The 18088-nt window shown below is 39.8% G+C and overlaps 1 protein-coding gene across 9 annotated transcripts in view; it reads left to right on the forward strand.

Annotated features, from left to right (window-relative positions):
- The window catches only part of utrn (utrophin), a 420528-nt gene that overhangs the window by 355844 nt on the left and 46596 nt on the right, over positions 1-18088 (forward strand). For all 9 annotated transcript variants that reach the window (XM_061900556.1, XM_061900559.1, XM_061900555.1 and 6 more), the window contains 4 exons: positions 2502-2659; positions 10998-11164; positions 16683-16794; positions 17315-17451. In XM_061900556.1, the coding sequence (XP_061756540.1) occupies positions 2502-2659; positions 10998-11164; positions 16683-16794; positions 17315-17451 (574 nt within the window). The remainder of the gene's footprint in view (positions 1-2501; positions 2660-10997; positions 11165-16682; positions 16795-17314; positions 17452-18088) is intronic.

The raw sequence follows: 18088 nt of genomic DNA on the forward strand, positions 1-18088 counted from the left end.
CGTAACATATTATGGTAAGAGTCATTCAAATAACTATAACATATAGAACATGCTCTACGTTTACCAAACAATCTGTCACTCCTAATCGCTAAATCCCATGAAATCTTATACGTCTATTCTCTTACAGTTGTGATCAAAATTATTCAACCCCCACACAATTTTGGTGTTTTATCAAGTTGGACATTCATTCCGTATTTTGTTTATAGTCATATCAAATAAAGATGCGTCAAATAGAAAAATGCGACTTGAATTACAACATTATATTTTGTAACATTCCAAACAGTGTCATTTCTCTTAATATCTCATTGACAAAATTATTCAACCCCTTGAAGATCATAACTCTTAAGAACAGAATTTGAATGAGGTCTTTTCAATCAGGTGTTCAAAACACCTGTAGATGTGATTAGAACCATAACGAGCAACAATTAAACTGATTGAAAAAGACTGTGACGCTCAGCTTCTTGTAGATGGTTAATGGTGTATTTGCAACATGGTGAAGTCCAGGGAGTGGTCAAAGAAGTCAAGAGAGGAGGTAATTTCTCTTCATAGGAAAGGATATGGATATAAGAAAGGATATGGATACAAGAAAATAGCAAAGACATTACACATTCCAAGAGACACAGTTGGGAGCATAATTCGCAAGTTTAAAGCTAAAGGCACAGTGGAAATACTACCTGGGCGTGGTAGAACTAAGATGCTGTCCGCGTACAGTGGTGAAAAACCCCCGGGTAACAGCTGAGGAACTACAACAGGACATTGCAGAGGGGGGAACGCAGGTTTCGTCCCAGACAATAAGGCGCGCACTACGAGATGAAGGCCTCCATGCCAGAACTCCCAGGCGCACCCCACTTCTGACTACCAGGCTCAAGAAAAATAGACTCCAGTATGCCAAAAAAAGGTTTTGGGAAACTGTTCTATGGAGTGACGAGACAAAACTGGAACTCTTTGGGCCTATGAATCAACGTTATGTCTGGAGGAGAAAAAAATGAAGCTTACAAAGAGAAGAACACCTTCCTACTGTTAATCACGGTGGGGGGTCAATCATGCTCTGGGGGTGTTTCTCTGCCTCATGTACTGGGAATCTCCAGCGCGTTCAAGGCATTATGAATTCTATTTCCTACCAGGATATATTAGCTGCAAATGTCATGAAGTCAGTGACGAAGCTGAGGCTTGGGAGACGTTGGACCTTCCAACAGGATAACGATCCCAAGCATACCTCCAAATCAACATCAGAGTGGTTGCAGAAGAAGGGCTGGAAGACTCTGGAGTGGCCTTCACAGTCACCAGACCTAAATCCTATAGAAAAGCAGTGGTGGGACTTGAAGAAGGCAGTTGCAGCATGCAAGCCCAAGAATATGAATGAACTGGAGGCCTTTGCCCAAGAGGAATGGGCTAAAATACCTGTAGATTGTTGCAAGAAGCTTGTGTCCGGTTATGTATCACGTTTGAAGGATGTAATTACTGCCAAAGGGTGTTCTACTAAGTACTAAAGATGCATGTAACTAGGGGGTTGAATCATTTTGTCAATGAGATATTAAGAAAAATTTCCTTTTTTGGTATTTTATAAAATACAGTGTTACAATTTAAGTTGCATTTGTGTATTTGACACATCTTTATTTGATATGACTATAAACAAAATACGGAATAAATGTCCAACTTGCTAAACCACCAGAATTGTGTGGGGGTAGAATAATTTTGATCACAACTGTACGTGAATGAGCTAAATAGTATAATTTGATATTTTACAGTAATGTGTTAATAATTTCACATATTATTCGCTCCTGAGTATAAGTCACATTTTTTCATAGTTTTCAAACTATGAAAAAAACTGCGACTTATAGTCCGAGAAATACGGTATGTTTCTCAGCTCTGGTCTGTGTGGGCTGGACCAGTACTCAGTTGGTATACATTTTTCCACCACTTGTGGCAGGAATGACAATATCAAATAAACAGAAGAAGTCTGGAACTAAAGTCATACTGAAGTTTTTTAAGTGCAAAAATTATGACTAAAGTGGTGATGCTTTTTATTTGCACTTAAATTTCATTGACAATTTATTCAAGAAAAATACGTATTAATAATATTTAATATTACATTAGTTAGAAATTATTTATTTATGATTTAATTGTATATAAATGTATTCATCATCAGTTATTTGAGTCCCTTGTTTTGCAGTATGTTTGATTAGTATTTATTTTTGTAATCAGCCTGACGGAATCTTTGTGATTAACACATGGTTTTAGATCATTTGACAAGGTTTATTCTGTTAAACTGTAAGCAGGTTATATATAAATATTGAATACAATTACATTTAAGAGTAAGATCAAGGTCAGTAAGATTACTGACTCAATTACAGTGTGGCCCTCGTTGTAGTGGATAAGTTGGGCCTCAAGGTCAAAAAGGTTAGAACCACTGGCGCAAATATATATTAAGGACTCATAAAAAACGACAATAGCCTACTCGTCTCTGATTTACTTACACGTCTTTATAATTCTCTCCGCAGACCTGTTTAGTCAGGCGGCATCATCGGGGGACACGTGTGACCAGCGACAGCTCGGCCTCCTTCTCCACGAGGCCATCCAGATCCCCAAACAGCTCGGGGAGGTGGCCGCCTTCGGAGGTTCCAACATTGAACCCAGTGTGCGGAGCTGTTTCCAACACGTATGTTCCTCTGGCATGTAATACACACAAGGAACACATGACGTCAGCTATATAAGCGATTACATTCTCAGTAGAACGCTGGCATGGAAACAGGTGTTTAGAAAAATTTGAGAGGGATTCTCCTATGTTGCTTTTTTGTGTCGGAAGGTAATGGACACAACATTTGCACTCAATATATTCACTTGTCACCAGCCTCCGACCTAAATAAAAGACTTCTAGTATTTAAACTCCGCTGACCAACCACGACGCCTCAATGCCCCCCAGTCAGCTGCTGAGTGTCCTCTGCAGCTTTACTGCGGCCAGAGAATCAATTTCACAGCTTTATCACTGGATGTTCCTGGCATTTAACGATGGCTTTATCCCCCCAGGGTTTACTCTTTCATTTCCCTCCCTCACAATTTCTCTGCTTCCTTCATTTCCGGGAAGTGAACATTTAAATTGGGGAGGGTTATAAATTTCCCCAATATCCTGTACTTCAAATTCACTCACACAAAATAAATTGCACCTAGGCAGGCTCGATACCAAAATTGCAGCGGCAGGATGTGGTGCAGTCATGCATTAATCATTCCATCATCAAACTAAGTTGGCTGCTTAAAAGTTGCCTGAAGAACACAAGCGTGCACGCACACACACACGCACACAGATGTACAGTATGAAACCTGTGACTGTCCTGCCAATGGCACGCGGTCCATTTTCTTTATTATTCCAATGATAGCACTGCTATAAATCTGACCTCCTTGACTGTTTCTATACTTTGGTTGCTGGCTTTTATTTAACCGTACATCCATCTATCAGGTCGCACTTTCAGACTCATATATCTTTTTCTCTTCTTGCATTTATTTTCAAACTATTCCTGCCAAGCCAAATTATGTATTGGTAGTCGTGTTCAAACACTAACATGATGATTCTCTGTTCTCAATTCAAAAGTATTGCCCTTTTCTGTTTTTTCAATGTTGGAAAGGTTACATTTGATTTGTTTGGCCGCATTCTGGCATCATGATGGCCTCACAAACTGGCAATTTGATCTTTCAATCAATCATAATGTTTAAAAGTTTATAGCTTTACCAAAGAAAGAGTTTGGGGCTGATCTACTAAAGGTGTGTGTGTACTAAAACAAGTGCAAACTTGATTGCACACGGAAAGGTCGTCTACTAAACATGTGCAGAAAGGATTGCGTCAGTTAAAGGGGTTTTGCCTATCATTCACAATCCTTATAAGAGACAGGAACACATACGTCTCTTATTTTTTAGGCACAAAAAATGCCTGCAAGATGCAGCTAATGGGAGTCACCATTGTAGCCTTCAAAGCATACTTGCCAACCTTGAGACCTCCGATTTCGGGAGCGGGGGGTGCGGTTGGGGGCGTGGTTAAGAGTCAAATATTTAATATATATATATTAAATTTATATATATATTAAATATATATATAATACTTGACTTTCAGTGAATTTTAGCTATATATATATACATATATATATAATTTCTTTTATAATATATTTCTTTTATAATATATATATATATATATATATATATATATATATATATATATATATATATATATATATAAAGAAATACTTGAATTTCAGTGTTCATTTATTTACACATGTACACACACATAACACTCATTGGCTCAGACTCCCAAAATGTAACACGGAACGACACAGGAGGTCCTTCATACGAACAGCCATCAGACTGTATAATGCATATGTTCCTTGACTGCACTTAAATGTAGAATATATGAAGAATATATTTATCCATCCATCCATCCATTTTCTACCGCTTATTCCCTTTTGGGGTCACGGGGGGCGCTGGCACCTATCTCAGCTACAATCGGGCGGAAGGCGGGGTACACCCTGGACAAGTCGCCACCTCATCGCAGGGCCAACACAGATAGACAGACAACATTCACACTCATATATTATATATTATATATATATAATATATTATATTATTTATTATTATCATTGTTTATTGTGAGCGAACTGTGGTGCTGAATTAAATAAAGTACATTATATTCTACATTCTATTCTATTCTATGTACAGTAGATGGCAGTATTGTCCTGTTTAAGAGTGTCACAAGTTCACAACATTGGCGCTTACGGCAGACGAACTGCTTTACGGTAGATGAAAATGTGACTGCTGTTGTTGTGTGTTATTACCGGGCTGGGAGGACTTTAATGAAACTGCCTAACAATAAACCCACATAAGGAACCAAAAACTCGCCCTCGATCATTCTACAGTTATAACATCATTGGGCAGGCTCGCTCTTTATATTGTGGGAAAGCGGATGTGAAAACAGACTGTCGACACGTCACTCAGGTCCGCTTAGAGTTGGAGGGGGCGTGGGCTCCAGCTCCGCCTGAATTTCGAGAGATTTTCAGGAGAAAATTTGTCCCGGGAGGTTTTCGGGAGAGGCGCTGAACTTCGGGAGTCTCTAGGAAAATCCGGGAGCGTTGGCTAGTACGCTTCAAAGCCCTCTAAAACAACTTCAATATTTACAGTATTTTGGTCGCTTATTCCCTCAGCGCATTTATTTCCGTGCCCATTGTAACGTACTTCCGACTTCCGGCAACAACGTTTTCTTATCATGGCAGACTACGTAATGTACGACGAGTATTGCTTTTTTTGTTCAAATTAATAATTTAGTCCTTATCTTTTTGAACCTGAATATACGGAGAATGAACTCCTGGATATAGAAACTTAGCAAGCACGAAGAGAGGGTAAAATGGAGCAGACAGAAGCCAAGAGAGTCAAGGCCGGCGTGACTTGACGCTGCAAATTTGAAGCTTGCTAAGATATGCGGGCAGAAATGGAGTGCTTACCCAAAATCAACTTGAAAAAAAAACGTTACAGGCCACCTGGAGCAATTGGATAAATGTTAATTGAGTGAGTCACTTTAATATTGATCGTGATGTTCGCAGTACATCATGTGTGTTATTATAACTACAGTACAGACGCTGTCGAGCTACTTGTGTCTAACAAAACATGAAATGTGGGCTAATACTTAACAGATACTGTAATGTAGCCCGGAAGAGTAGCGCTGAATGGGATTCTGGGTATTTGTTCTTTTGTGTTTATGTTGTGTTACGGTGAAGATGTTCTCCCGAAATGTGTTTGTCTTTCTTGTTTGATGTGGGTTCACAGTATGGTGCATATTTGTAACAGTGTTAAATTTGTTTGAACGGCCACTTGTATGGCTGTTGGCTGTTGATCAAGTATGTCTTGCAGTCACCAACGTGTGTCATATTACAGAGAAAAATGTTAAATTGTTAGTATGAGCATAAACCTTTAAATAACAGGCTACATATATTTTTCAACTTGAATATAAAAATACACATAAATATTAAAAAAATAAGATTTACCTTAAAATTACATATAAAACTGTTATTTTGTTAGTATGGACATATACTTTTATATAACAAGCTACATATTAATTACTGTAATTTACATGAATTTGAAAGTAATTTGAGCAAACAGAAAATGATATGTATAATTGATTTGGTATTTTTCTGTAAAAAAAAAATACAAATATACATAGTTTGTCATTACTGGCGTATTACTTAAAATAACAGGCGTTTTTTTTTTATTTACAGATAATGTCTTCAATTCTACAGTTTTATAACCTATTAAAAAAAATTGAAAAATTACAGTAAAAATTTAAAGTAAATTAACCATAAAAATGGGATTTATTTTTTTTATAGTGTACCTAAGAGTTTGCTCTTTCAATAACAATGTCGCGACAGCTTTGTTATTAAACAGATTACGGAACGCAAATTAAGTATTGCTGCTGTTTTTTTTGGATGCATTTTTTACAGTGATGTAGAGGCAGAATTAATTAATAGTGCAATTATATTTATTTAGTACACGCAGCCTGATTTACTTACTAGAAAGTGATTGCTGCACCTAAATTAGCATCTTCATTTATAACAACTGAATTGTATGTGAAAACTGACAGTCACTCATACAGCAGAAGGATCGGTCCTGGTGCTGCAAAGACTTATGATGGATAGATATGAATCGTTCCTCCTCAGTGTGTGAGGGTCAACATATTTGGACTGACATGAAATGAAAATATTAGGCATATGGTATATTCAGCAACATACTTTTATAATTTCATACAGCATGCATCAGTATTTTTGGAGTTTTGCCAATTGTTCACAATCCTTAAGAGAGACAAGAAGGCAGATGGATTTTTTTAATGCATTCTAACTCGTAAATAACTGTAAAAAAAAATGTCAATGCTTACAATGGATTAAATGGCAGGTCTTCTATTCTGCCCATAAAGCCCTCTAAATAACCGTACAAAAACAGTGAACGATACCCCATTTACACTTTGAGACCTGAATTATGAGATGTATTGTGCTAACACTAACAAACTATTTATTGAGGCGCCGTGATCACAAATAAACTATTTTGTGCTGCTCTATTGACATCAACTGGTGAGATGTTTTTTTCGCCTGGAAGCTCATGAAAATATTATTCTAAATCATAAACAAAGCCTCTTACATTCATGGTAGAAGTATGACGACATCATTCAACAAGTTGGTCAACTTGGGCATCCAATTTAGATGCGGTAATGATGAGAAAGACACAAATAGATGTTTGGTTCCACACCCCTTTTTTTCTTCGTGAGAATGTTTTGTCATTCTTCATCTAAACGGGAATATATCAAAATCCTATCAGTCGCCATCCCAGTGAGTGAAGACATTGTACAGTAAGTGAAGTGTAGTAATGAATGATGTTGTCGAAGGAAAAGCGAAGGTGATTCATTTGTGAAATTAATGCACAATGAGCAACATATGTGAATATTATGTGTTATTATAAATGTGCCTCTTACTACATTACACATGTAGTTGCAGTCAATGCTCCCTCTAATTTTTCATGAGCAAACGCAAAAACTCCCTGAGCGTTCAGAGGAACACACGTGAGCAACATCAGACGTGCACACTGTGGACATACCAGCAGCACACGTCTCTAACCTGATATCATCACAATTTAAATTCCTTATGAATATAATCAGATGACAGCAGTCATCTGATTATATTCATATATTGCCATTTATATATAGCCATGAGATTATTTTTCTAAAACAACCCTATTTTTCATTTTGTTATATATTATATTTAGTTTAATATTTAATTTATAAGTTCCTCACTTATGCTGTTAATTGACCATGGTAAATTAAGTTGTGCAGAGAAGGAATGTTATTAACTAAAGCCTTAAAAAATGTTTATTATTTCTAAATACAAGATTTTATTATTTTTCATGGACATGAAATAACACCCACATGGTTCCCTTGGCACTCTTTTTATATGTTAAATCCAAGATAGTGATGCTGCTTGAGGCTCAGCCAGTCAGTGGCCATATTATATAACAGCACCTCTGATTGGTTTAGTCTCATCTCATGGCCAATCCTACTATTTTTTATTCATTTAGCTATTTTTATGCTTGAAAATCCAATATGTACAACATGCTGTAAAAAGATATGTTACAGTATAGAGTGAAGCTGGAAACTTCAAAGTGTGACGTGGTGAGGGATGACTTTAACCAATAGGCAGTTTAATATATAATTTTTTTAAATTCAAATTAATTCATTAATTTTTATCTATTTCGAAAACCCAAAACCAGTGAAGTTGGTATGTTGTGTAAATCGTAAATAAAAACAGAATACAACGATTATTCAATATATTCAATTATATTCAATTGAATAGACTGATAAGACAAGATACTTAATGTTCGAACTGGTAAAGTCTGTTATTTTTTGCAAATATTAACTCATTTGGAATTTGATGCTTCCAACATGTTTCAAAAAAGCTGGCACAATTGCAAAAAAAGACTGAGAAAGTTGAGGAATGCTCATCTAACAATTATTTGGAACATCCCACAGGTGAACAGGCTAATTGGGAACAAGCGGGGGCCATGATTGGGTATAAAAGCTGCTTCCATGAAATGCATGAAATGTCATTCACAAACAAGGAGGCATGGGTAACTTACACATCTGTGGAGGCACCGTTAATGCAAGTTTTGGAGCAACATATGTTGCCATCCAAGCAATGTCTTTTTCACGGACGCCCATGCTTATTTCAGCAAGACAATGCCAGACCACATTCTGCATGTGTTACAACAGCTTGGCTTTATAGTAAAAGAGTGCATATACTAGACTGGCCTGCCTGTAGTCCAGACCTGTCTCCCATTGAAAATGTGTGGCGCATTATGAAGCGTAAAACACGACAACGGAGACCCCGGACTTTTGAACAACTTATGCTGTACATCAAGCAAGAATTGGAACGAATTCCACCTGAAAAGCTTCAAAAATTGGTCTCTTAAGTTCCCAAACGTTTACTGAGTGTTGTTAAAAGGAAAGGCCATGTAACGCAGTAGTAAAAATGCCCCTGTGCCAACTTTTTTGCACTGTGTTGCTGCCATTAAAGGGGAACATTATCACAATTTCAGAAGGGTTAAAACCAATAAAAATCAGTTCCCAGTGGCTTATTTTATTTTCCGAATTTTTTTTAAAATTTTACCCATCCCGGAATATCCCTAAAAAAAGCTTTAAAATGCCTGATTTTTGCTATCTGTGAAGCCGGCGTCCATTTTCCTGTGACGTCATCCAGTGATGCCAGTGCGGATAGCACAGCAAGATATAGCGACATTAGCTCGGATTTCAGCGGCTTAAGTGATTCAACAGATTACGCATGTATTGAAATGGATGGTTGGAGTATGGAGGCAGATAGCGAAAATGAAATTGAAGAAGAAACTGAAGCTATTGAGCGAATAGCTATTGACGCTATTCGGCCATGTCTGCCTTAGCATCGCCGGTAAAATGTGCAGACCAACGATCGGAAGTTTCGCATCTTGTGACACTGGATAAACTTAAATCCGTCGATTGGTGTTTGTTTGGCATTAAATGTGGGTGGAGGGAAACGCTGGATGAAAATATAGTTTCAAATGTACATACAGTTAGCCTAAATAGCATGTTAGCATCGATTAGCTGGCAGTCATGCCACGACCAAATATGTCTGATTAGCACATAAGTCAATAACATCAACAAAACTCACCTTTGTGATTTCGTTGACTTTATCGTTGGAAATGCATCTGCAGGTTATCCATACATCTCTGTGGCATGTCTGCCTTAGCACCGCCGGTGAAATGTGCAGACACTCCGGCACATTCAATGGGGGTCTGGCGGCAGATTTATTTGACTTTATCGTTGGAAATGCATCTGCTTTGAGTGTCGCAGGATATCCACACAATCTTGCCATCTCTGTAGTAGCAAAGCTTTCGTCGGGAAAGTGCGCGGAACAAACGACTGACCATTTCGTTGGCTTTCCCCACACCCTCGTATTTTGAACAAATTTCGTCCAATTTGTTGCCACTTTTGCATCTTTGGGCCAGTGGTGCAACTTGAATCCCTCCCTGTTAGTGTTGTTACACCCTCCGACAACACACCGAAGAGGCATGATGTCTCCAAGGTTCCAGAAAATAGTCGAAAAAACGGAAAATAACAGAGCTGAGAGCCGGTGTTTGTAATGTGTTTGAGAAAATGGCGGCTTTATTACCTAAGTGGCTTCCCGTTCTGACGTCATCGCTCCGAGAGCGATAAATAGAAAGGCGTTTAATTCGCCATAATTCACCCATTTAGAGTTCGGAAATCGGTTAAAAAAAATATATGGTCTTTTTACTGCAACATCAAGGTATATATTGACGCCTACATAGGTCTGGTGATAATGTTCCCCTTTAAATTCTAAGGTAGTGATTATTTTTTTGAAAAATAACGTTCCTCAGTTCGAACATGAAATATATTTTTTGCGGTGTATTCAATTGAGTATAAGTTGAAAAGAATTTGCAAATCGTTGTATTCTGGTTTTTTTTACCATTTACACTTCACTGGTTTTGGGTTTTGTAGTTAGCGTTGTGTTGTTTTACATGTTGGCACATAAAAAACTCACCACAAGCAGTAAATTATACACATTTGTTCACAGTATGTGTTTTTCCATTAACATTATTATTGCCTTTATTTGCTAATTGCTGGGGGAAAAAAACACAAGGTACTGACTAATAAAAGAATTATGGTTACAATTTTTCATCCATCCATTTTCTACCGCTTGTCCCTTTCGGGGTTGTGGGAGGTGCTGGAGCCTATCTCAGCTGCATTCAGGCTGTAGGCGGGGTACACCCTGGACAGGTCGCCACGTTTATGGAAATTCCCGAAAAGTGCTGTGGTAAATTGGTGATTGATGAAAGACAAGATGACGAGCCACATTTTGGGTTCTGATTTTGAATGACAACCCATAAAAAATGGACAAAGCTCTAATTCTCTTGTCCCTTTGTGTCTTTAGGCGACCAACAAAGTGGAATTGGACCCCAGGCAGTTTGTGGACTGGATGCGCCTAGAGCCCCAGTCCATGGTGTGGCTTCCTGTCCTGCACAGAGTTGCGGCCGCTGAGACGGCCAAACATCAGGCCAAATGTAACATCTGCAAGGAGTGTCCTATTGTCGGCTTCAGGTACACGCCTCCCCATTGTATGCCTTATTTTTAGAATGCTAGTTTACAAGTGTGCAAAGCGATCAAAGCCTTGCACACACTGGTAGTTTGCTGTTAATCATAAAGGGCAGAACGGCTCTGGAGGGCATTTATCTAAATGTCAGCACAGGCCGGACCTCTCACTAAATACCAGCCAGAGCTGCACGCTCACACACTGCCAGGTTCACAGCCTTCACAGAGAACGTTGGCAAACAATCCATAACAGACCACTCACACACATAACAACTCACAGCTTATGTTTTGGCTGCTGTTGGTGCGATTTGCCGCACAAACTCAATAGGCATTTGTTTTGGGGGTTGGAAATGAATGCAACGCTACGCTGAGTGGAGTTGGAACCAAAAGCGCAAAAAAGAAAATGCAGTCGGACGTTTGATGAAGCAAGTGTCTCCAAAGTTGTGTCACTGATTGATGAGATAGTTGAGGAAAATGCAGAGTAGGCTTTTTGTCATGCAACATGGTGTTGCGAGACCATTTAATGAAGTCCCAATTTTGAACCCATTCAGCATTTTTGGCATTTTCATTCTATGTCAAAGCAAGGACTCTTTAAGCTATTTTATTGATCACCTAGCAGGTATATGATTTATTGGTTTGTTGAAGTAGATCGAGATCCATAAACATGTTAATGTGGGATTGCATTGGATTTTTACACTTAGGAAGTAATGGAAATACAAATAAAACGTTAAACTGTTAACATTTTTCCAAGGGACTGTCATACTGTACGAGTGTCAGAACAACTGTTGAAATGTAAAACAAAAAGTTATCAAATCAAAAAACACAATTATTGATAGCAGAATGCACATGCTTTTTTAATGCTGTCAACTAACTGCAAAATGTTTTTGTTTCTGACAAAGCCAAATGTGTAATTTCATTTAATTCATGGCAGCATTATGAATTCTAAAGTTCATTAATTGTCCTGAATCGATCAGTGACGGAGCTTGGTCTGCAATGCCGACAGTAAGTCGGACTCATTTCCAGTGAAGGTTGGACTTCGCAGGGGGTGCCCTTTGTCACCGATTCTGTTCATAACTTTTATGGAAAGAATTTTTAAGTGCAGTCAGGGCGTCGAAGGGATCCGGTTTGGTGGCTCTAGGGTTAGGTCTCTGCTTTTTGCTGATGATGTGGTCCTGATGGCTTCATCTGGCCAGGACCTTCAACTCTCACTGGATCGGTTCGCAGCCGAGTGTGAAGCGACTGTGATGAGAATCAGTACCTCAAGCCAGAGTCGATGGTTCTCGCCCGGAAAAGAGTGGAGTGCCATATCCGGGTTAGGGAGGAGACCTTGCACCATGTAGGGGGGGTTCAAGTACCTCGGAGTATTGTTCACGATTGAGGGAAGAGTGGATCGTGAGATCGACAGGCGGATCGGTGGGGCGTCTTCAGTAATGCGGACGCTGTATCGATCTGTCGTGGTGAAGAAGGAGCTGAACTGGAAAGCAAAGCTCTCAATTTACCGGTCGATCTACGTTCCCATCCTCACCTATGGTCATGAGCTTTGGGTTATGGAAGAAGGGACAAGATCATGGGAAATGAGTTTCCTCGGCCAGGTGAGAAGCTTTGTCATCCGAGGGGGAGCTCAAAGTAAAGCCGCTGCTCCTCCAGATCGAGGAGCCAAAGGAGGTGGTTCCGGCATCTGGTCAGGATGCCACCTGCACCCTTCCCTAGGGCACGTCCGACCGGTATGAGGCCACGGGAAAGACTCAAGACCTGTTGGGAAGACTATGTCTCCCGACTGGCCTGGGAATGTTTGGGATCCCACGGGACGAGCTGGACAAAGTAGCTGGGGAGAAGGAAGTCTGGGCTTCTCTGCTAAGGCTGCTGTCCCACGACCCGACCTTGGATAAAGAGAAAAACATGGATGGATGGATGGATGGATATAAGTTTATACGTGTGTGTGTGTTTATATATATATATATTTTTTTTATATATATATATATATAAGAAAGGAAGAGTGGATCGTGAGATCAACAGGCGGCTCGGTGCAGCGTCTTCAGTAATGCGGACGTTGTATCGATCCGTTGTAGTGAAAAAGGAGCTGAGCCGGAAGGCAAAGCTCTCAATTTATCGGTCAATCTACGTTCCCATCCTCACTGATGGTCATGAGCTATGGGTTATGACCGAAAGGACAAGATCACGGGTACAAGCGGCTGAAATTAATTTCCTCCGCCGAGTGGCGGGGCTCTCCCTTAGAGATAGGGTGAAGAGCTCTGCCATCAGGGAGGAGCTCAAAGTAAAGTCGCTGCTCCTCCACATGGAGAGGAGCCAGATGAGGTGATTCGGGCATCTGGTCAAGATGCCACCCAAACACTTCCCTAGGTAGGTGTTTAGGGCACGTCCGACCGGTACGTTGGGAAGACTATGTCACCCGGCTCACGCCTCGGGATCTCCCAGTAGGAGCTGGACAAAGTGGCTGGAGAGAGGGAAGTCTGGGCTTCCCTGCTTAGGCTGCTGCCCCCACGACCCGACCTCGGATAAGCGGAAGAAGATGGATGAATGGATGGATGTACAACCTCCAAGGTTAAACCAACCCTAGTTTTTCAAAGCTGACCTTTTTAACGATCTTTGTAAAAAGCTACAAAACATGGGAGCTTTAAGTTAATTTAGTTATTCTTCAGCAAATAGGCTAACCGAGGATGATGTTACTATGGAAATGTGACTGCAATATTAGGACTCTAACTCTGTTTATGCTAGTTTTGCTAACTTAATTTTACATTTTTGTATTCTGTAACGTGCATCTTTGCAGTTTGCGTTCTAACCAGATGATGACATCCCTAATGAGTAGCTAAGGCTCCGTAATTACTAAAAAATTTAAGTTGAAACGCTCATGAACTGCATGTTTACACATGCTACCCTGGAGGTGAATTAGCACCGCGCCTCCTCTTCCTCATTACAATACAAAGCGCATAACGGTGTCTTTGACTTAGTGCTGTTGTGCAAGCAGTTGACTGGTGTGATATATGACTTTCTTTGCCTCATCAGTCAGCCAGGAGCTGCACAGAGGAAAGAGATAAAACACTCCACTCCGGCTATTATGTCTGAATGACTCCAGTCTTTTTTTCTTCTCTAAGCCGCTAAATGGCTTTCTGGCTGCGGCTGACCAGGATGGAGGTCTGACATTTGTTGTTATTTTGAGAAGTGTTTGAGTGGGAATCCGACTGTCTGTCACTCTGACAGTCAACACATAGAGGGTGCTAATAAAGTATGTGTGTGCGTAAAGGATGGGCGGACCACTAGAAAGAGCACCACTACATTCGACTAAGGGGTTGTTTACAGATAATAAAAATTGGATAAAAACAGAAAAACAAATAAAAGGCATAAAATAAGTATTTTTTCTCAGAATTTTACCCCAAAATAACCCTTTTTCATGATATAGTTAGACTGTATTCTTTCAACGTTATGTAATGCTATATTTACGCTAATAAATCCAAGAAGAAAAATGTGTATGTATGTAATAAAACATATTGTAAGATTATATTCTTTGAGGAAAAAAAATCATAAAATATGTAGATTGCTTTCGTTATTTAAATATAAATATATATATATATATACATATATATATATATACATATATATATATATATATATATATATATATATATATATTTATTTATTTTTTATTTTTTCCCCAACATCTTTATAGCTGAAGCGCCGTAACGACCGAAAAAGTAATTTTGCAACGCTCAGATAGTTCATGTTGGCATGATTTTTTTCAATACGATAGCCATCACCAACAAAACAACGATGGCTGATCAAAGTGCTTTTGTGCATTGTAGGAGAGAATTAAAAAGAATAGTTGTGGGTATGTTTGCAAATGGGTATCGCCAACCACAGTACTGCCCTGGTATGCATATTAGTCAGTGGCGGGCCGTTCGTTTCCCACCGAGGCCTTCAGTGATGTCCGACTAAACTGATTACCTCGCAAAATACCATAATTGATGTCACATTTACGCACTACTGGGCAGTGAGTCACCTCAACGTGTACAAATTGGGTTATTATCTGACGCATTTAAAAAATCAATAAACCTGCATCAACAATTAAAAAATATCTTATGTGGTATTGTCAAAATTAAAATTGCAAAAAACATATTAAACGTGGGGCTTCACGGTGGGAAAGGGGTTAGTGCGTCTGCCTCACAATACGAAGGTCCTGAGTAGTCAGGGTTCAATCCCGCGCTCGGGGTATTTCTCTGTGGAGTTTGCATGTCCTCCCCGTGAATGCGTGGGTTCCATCCGGGTACACCGGCTTCCTCCCAATTCCAAAGACATGCACCTGGGGATAGGTTGATTGGCAACACTAAATTGGCCCTAGTGTGTGAATGTGAGTGTGAATGTTTCTGTCTATCTGTGTTGGCCCTACGATGAGGTGGCGACTTGTCCAGGGTGTACCCCGCCTTCCGCCCAATTGTAGCTGAGATAGGCAGCAGCGTCCCCCGCGACGCCAAAAGGGAATAAGCAGTAGAAAATGGATGGATGGATATTAAACGTGAAAAAAATAAGAAATAATATATTTGAACTCACAATATTTGTAACCCATAAGCCAGTGGTACCGCTCTGATACTACTGATTCGAGTGGAAAGGGCGGGCATTTCCCCATTTCATCGCCGACAACGTCTCACAAGATATAGTTTCTCTTTAAATATCCTTCTTGAAAATAGCCTTGCCAATATATTTCTGCCACCTAATCACCTAATCGTTTTGTTCTCCTTCTTTGTGAGTCGACACTTCCTGCTTCCTGCTAAGTCGCAACTTGTGATTGGATACTCACTTTGGAATGACAAGTGAGTAGCCAATCACAGTCTCGTTGACATCAGGCTATACCGAAATAGGCTACTGTCAAAAACTTGTGATCTGATTGGCTATCGCAACTGTCTATCAACGCTGTGTTCTCAAATTCATCCGCTAACAGTCCCGGTGAGTATCACAACAGGACGTGTAAACGTCACGTTCAACGTAAGGCCAGCTAGAAGGCCTTACTGACAACTCGTGATTTGATTGGCTATCGCAACTGTCTATCAACTGTGTGTACAGTGCATAGAAGTCTGCATTGTTTATTCTGAAGGCCCCGGACAGATTTGGTACAGCATGGCAACATAAGCTAGCTGAATTATGATTGGCTAAAAACTCTAACCTTAAAACAACAGCACTGGAAGGAACATAATATGAAATGAAGAGAATATGAATACTTTTAGGGAGAAGTAAATTAAAAAAATACTTTTATCTTTAATTATGATCATGCTTTCTGGTTATGTTAGGCCAGCACAGACAGCACACCACTGATATTACAGTATTTTTAATTGCTCTTAGCACAATTTAACACATATTTCTACCAAATTTGACCCTCCAATCCAACACATTAGCGTTCATGGCATTCAGCACACCAACTGTGACACATTGGAGCTGCGGGCAGCTTATCCGATTGTGTTTTGTATTGTGCAACTTATCTCACTTTTGGCCTCCCACTCTGTCTTTTTTTTTTCTTTAGATATCGCAGTCTTAAGCATTTTAACTACGACGTGTGTCAGAGCTGCTTCTTCTCTGGGCGCACCGCCAAGGGCCACAAGCTCAACTACCCCATGGTGGAGTACTGCACACCGGTGAGGATACAATACAACACACACACACCTTTACAGGCATACGTGATAGGTTTCCCCCCATTATTAAACTGTTAAGACTTTGTTACATGAGTCACATCCTGTTTAGAGTTTTCAGACACACATCCAAAGATGTTAAAGGTTTTTTATCCGTAATTCAGGACAGAATTCAGGAATCCTATTCATAAATCAAATAAAGGTTGTAGACTACGCAGAGACAAAATATGTTTTTCCGCTGATGCAATGAAAATTTGGCCTTAGCGCAGAACTTTATTGTGGCTGGAATCCAGTCACCGTGCACTCATCACTCATCACCATCACAACGGAGGTAGCGCGACGAAATTAATGGATGCTGAAAACTTGCTTCACAGTGACGATACGGCTGCTTATTTTCTCACTGAATACTGACCTCGAGTGCAGGAACGATCAATATTTTTAATGGACCCACAAAGTAGGAGAAAGCTTACCTCAAACCATTGCAACAAATGAAGAAATCCTTTTTCTGTGACTTTCTTTCCATTAGACAACATCTGGCGAGGACATGCGAGATTTTACCAAAGTGCTGAAGAATAAATTCCGCTCGAAGAAGTACTTTACCAAGCACCCTCGATTGGGTTACTTACCTGTCCAAACTGTCCTGGAGGGAGACAACATGGAAACGTAAGTGTCCCTTCCAAAATCCACTCCAAAGCTGTTGACTACTAATATTTCATAAACAGCTATGGAGTTTACGAGAAATTGCCAGTAAATGTTTTTTGTTTGGATTTTTAACAATTTCAAATCTCATAATTGAAAGCATCAATTATAAGTCTAACCTTGATGCTGGGATTTAGACATTAAAATCATGTTTTTTAGTACAGGAAGTCCCACTGTAAACAAGAATTTGTGTGCCTGTAGCGTAAATGCTAATGAGCTGTGTTGGTCCACACCTGTCTCCAACAGAGTGTCTCCCAGAAGAGCTCTTGTGCTCTTTAAACACTTTATACATGAACACTTTGTATTAAATGTTATACATCGTAAAGAACAATATAACATTAAGGAGTGGGACTGGAGAACTGGTGCAGCGCTAGCATACAATAGCTACTATGCTAACGTTACACTCACTTTTTAACAGCAGCGCCATGCTAGGTTTGCCAATTTCCATCCATCCATCATCCATCCATCCATCTTCTTCCGCTTATCCGAGGTCGGGTCGCTGGGGCAGCAGCCTAAGCAGGGAAGCCCAGACTTCCCTCTCCCCAGCCACTTCATCTGGCTCTTCCCGGGGGATCCCGAGGTGTTCCCAGGCCAGCCGCGA

This window comes from Nerophis ophidion, linkage group LG05 (genome assembly GCF_033978795.1).
Source record: "Nerophis ophidion isolate RoL-2023_Sa linkage group LG05, RoL_Noph_v1.0, whole genome shotgun sequence".
In the NCBI taxonomy this organism is placed as follows: Eukaryota; Metazoa; Chordata; class Actinopteri; order Syngnathiformes; family Syngnathidae; genus Nerophis; species Nerophis ophidion.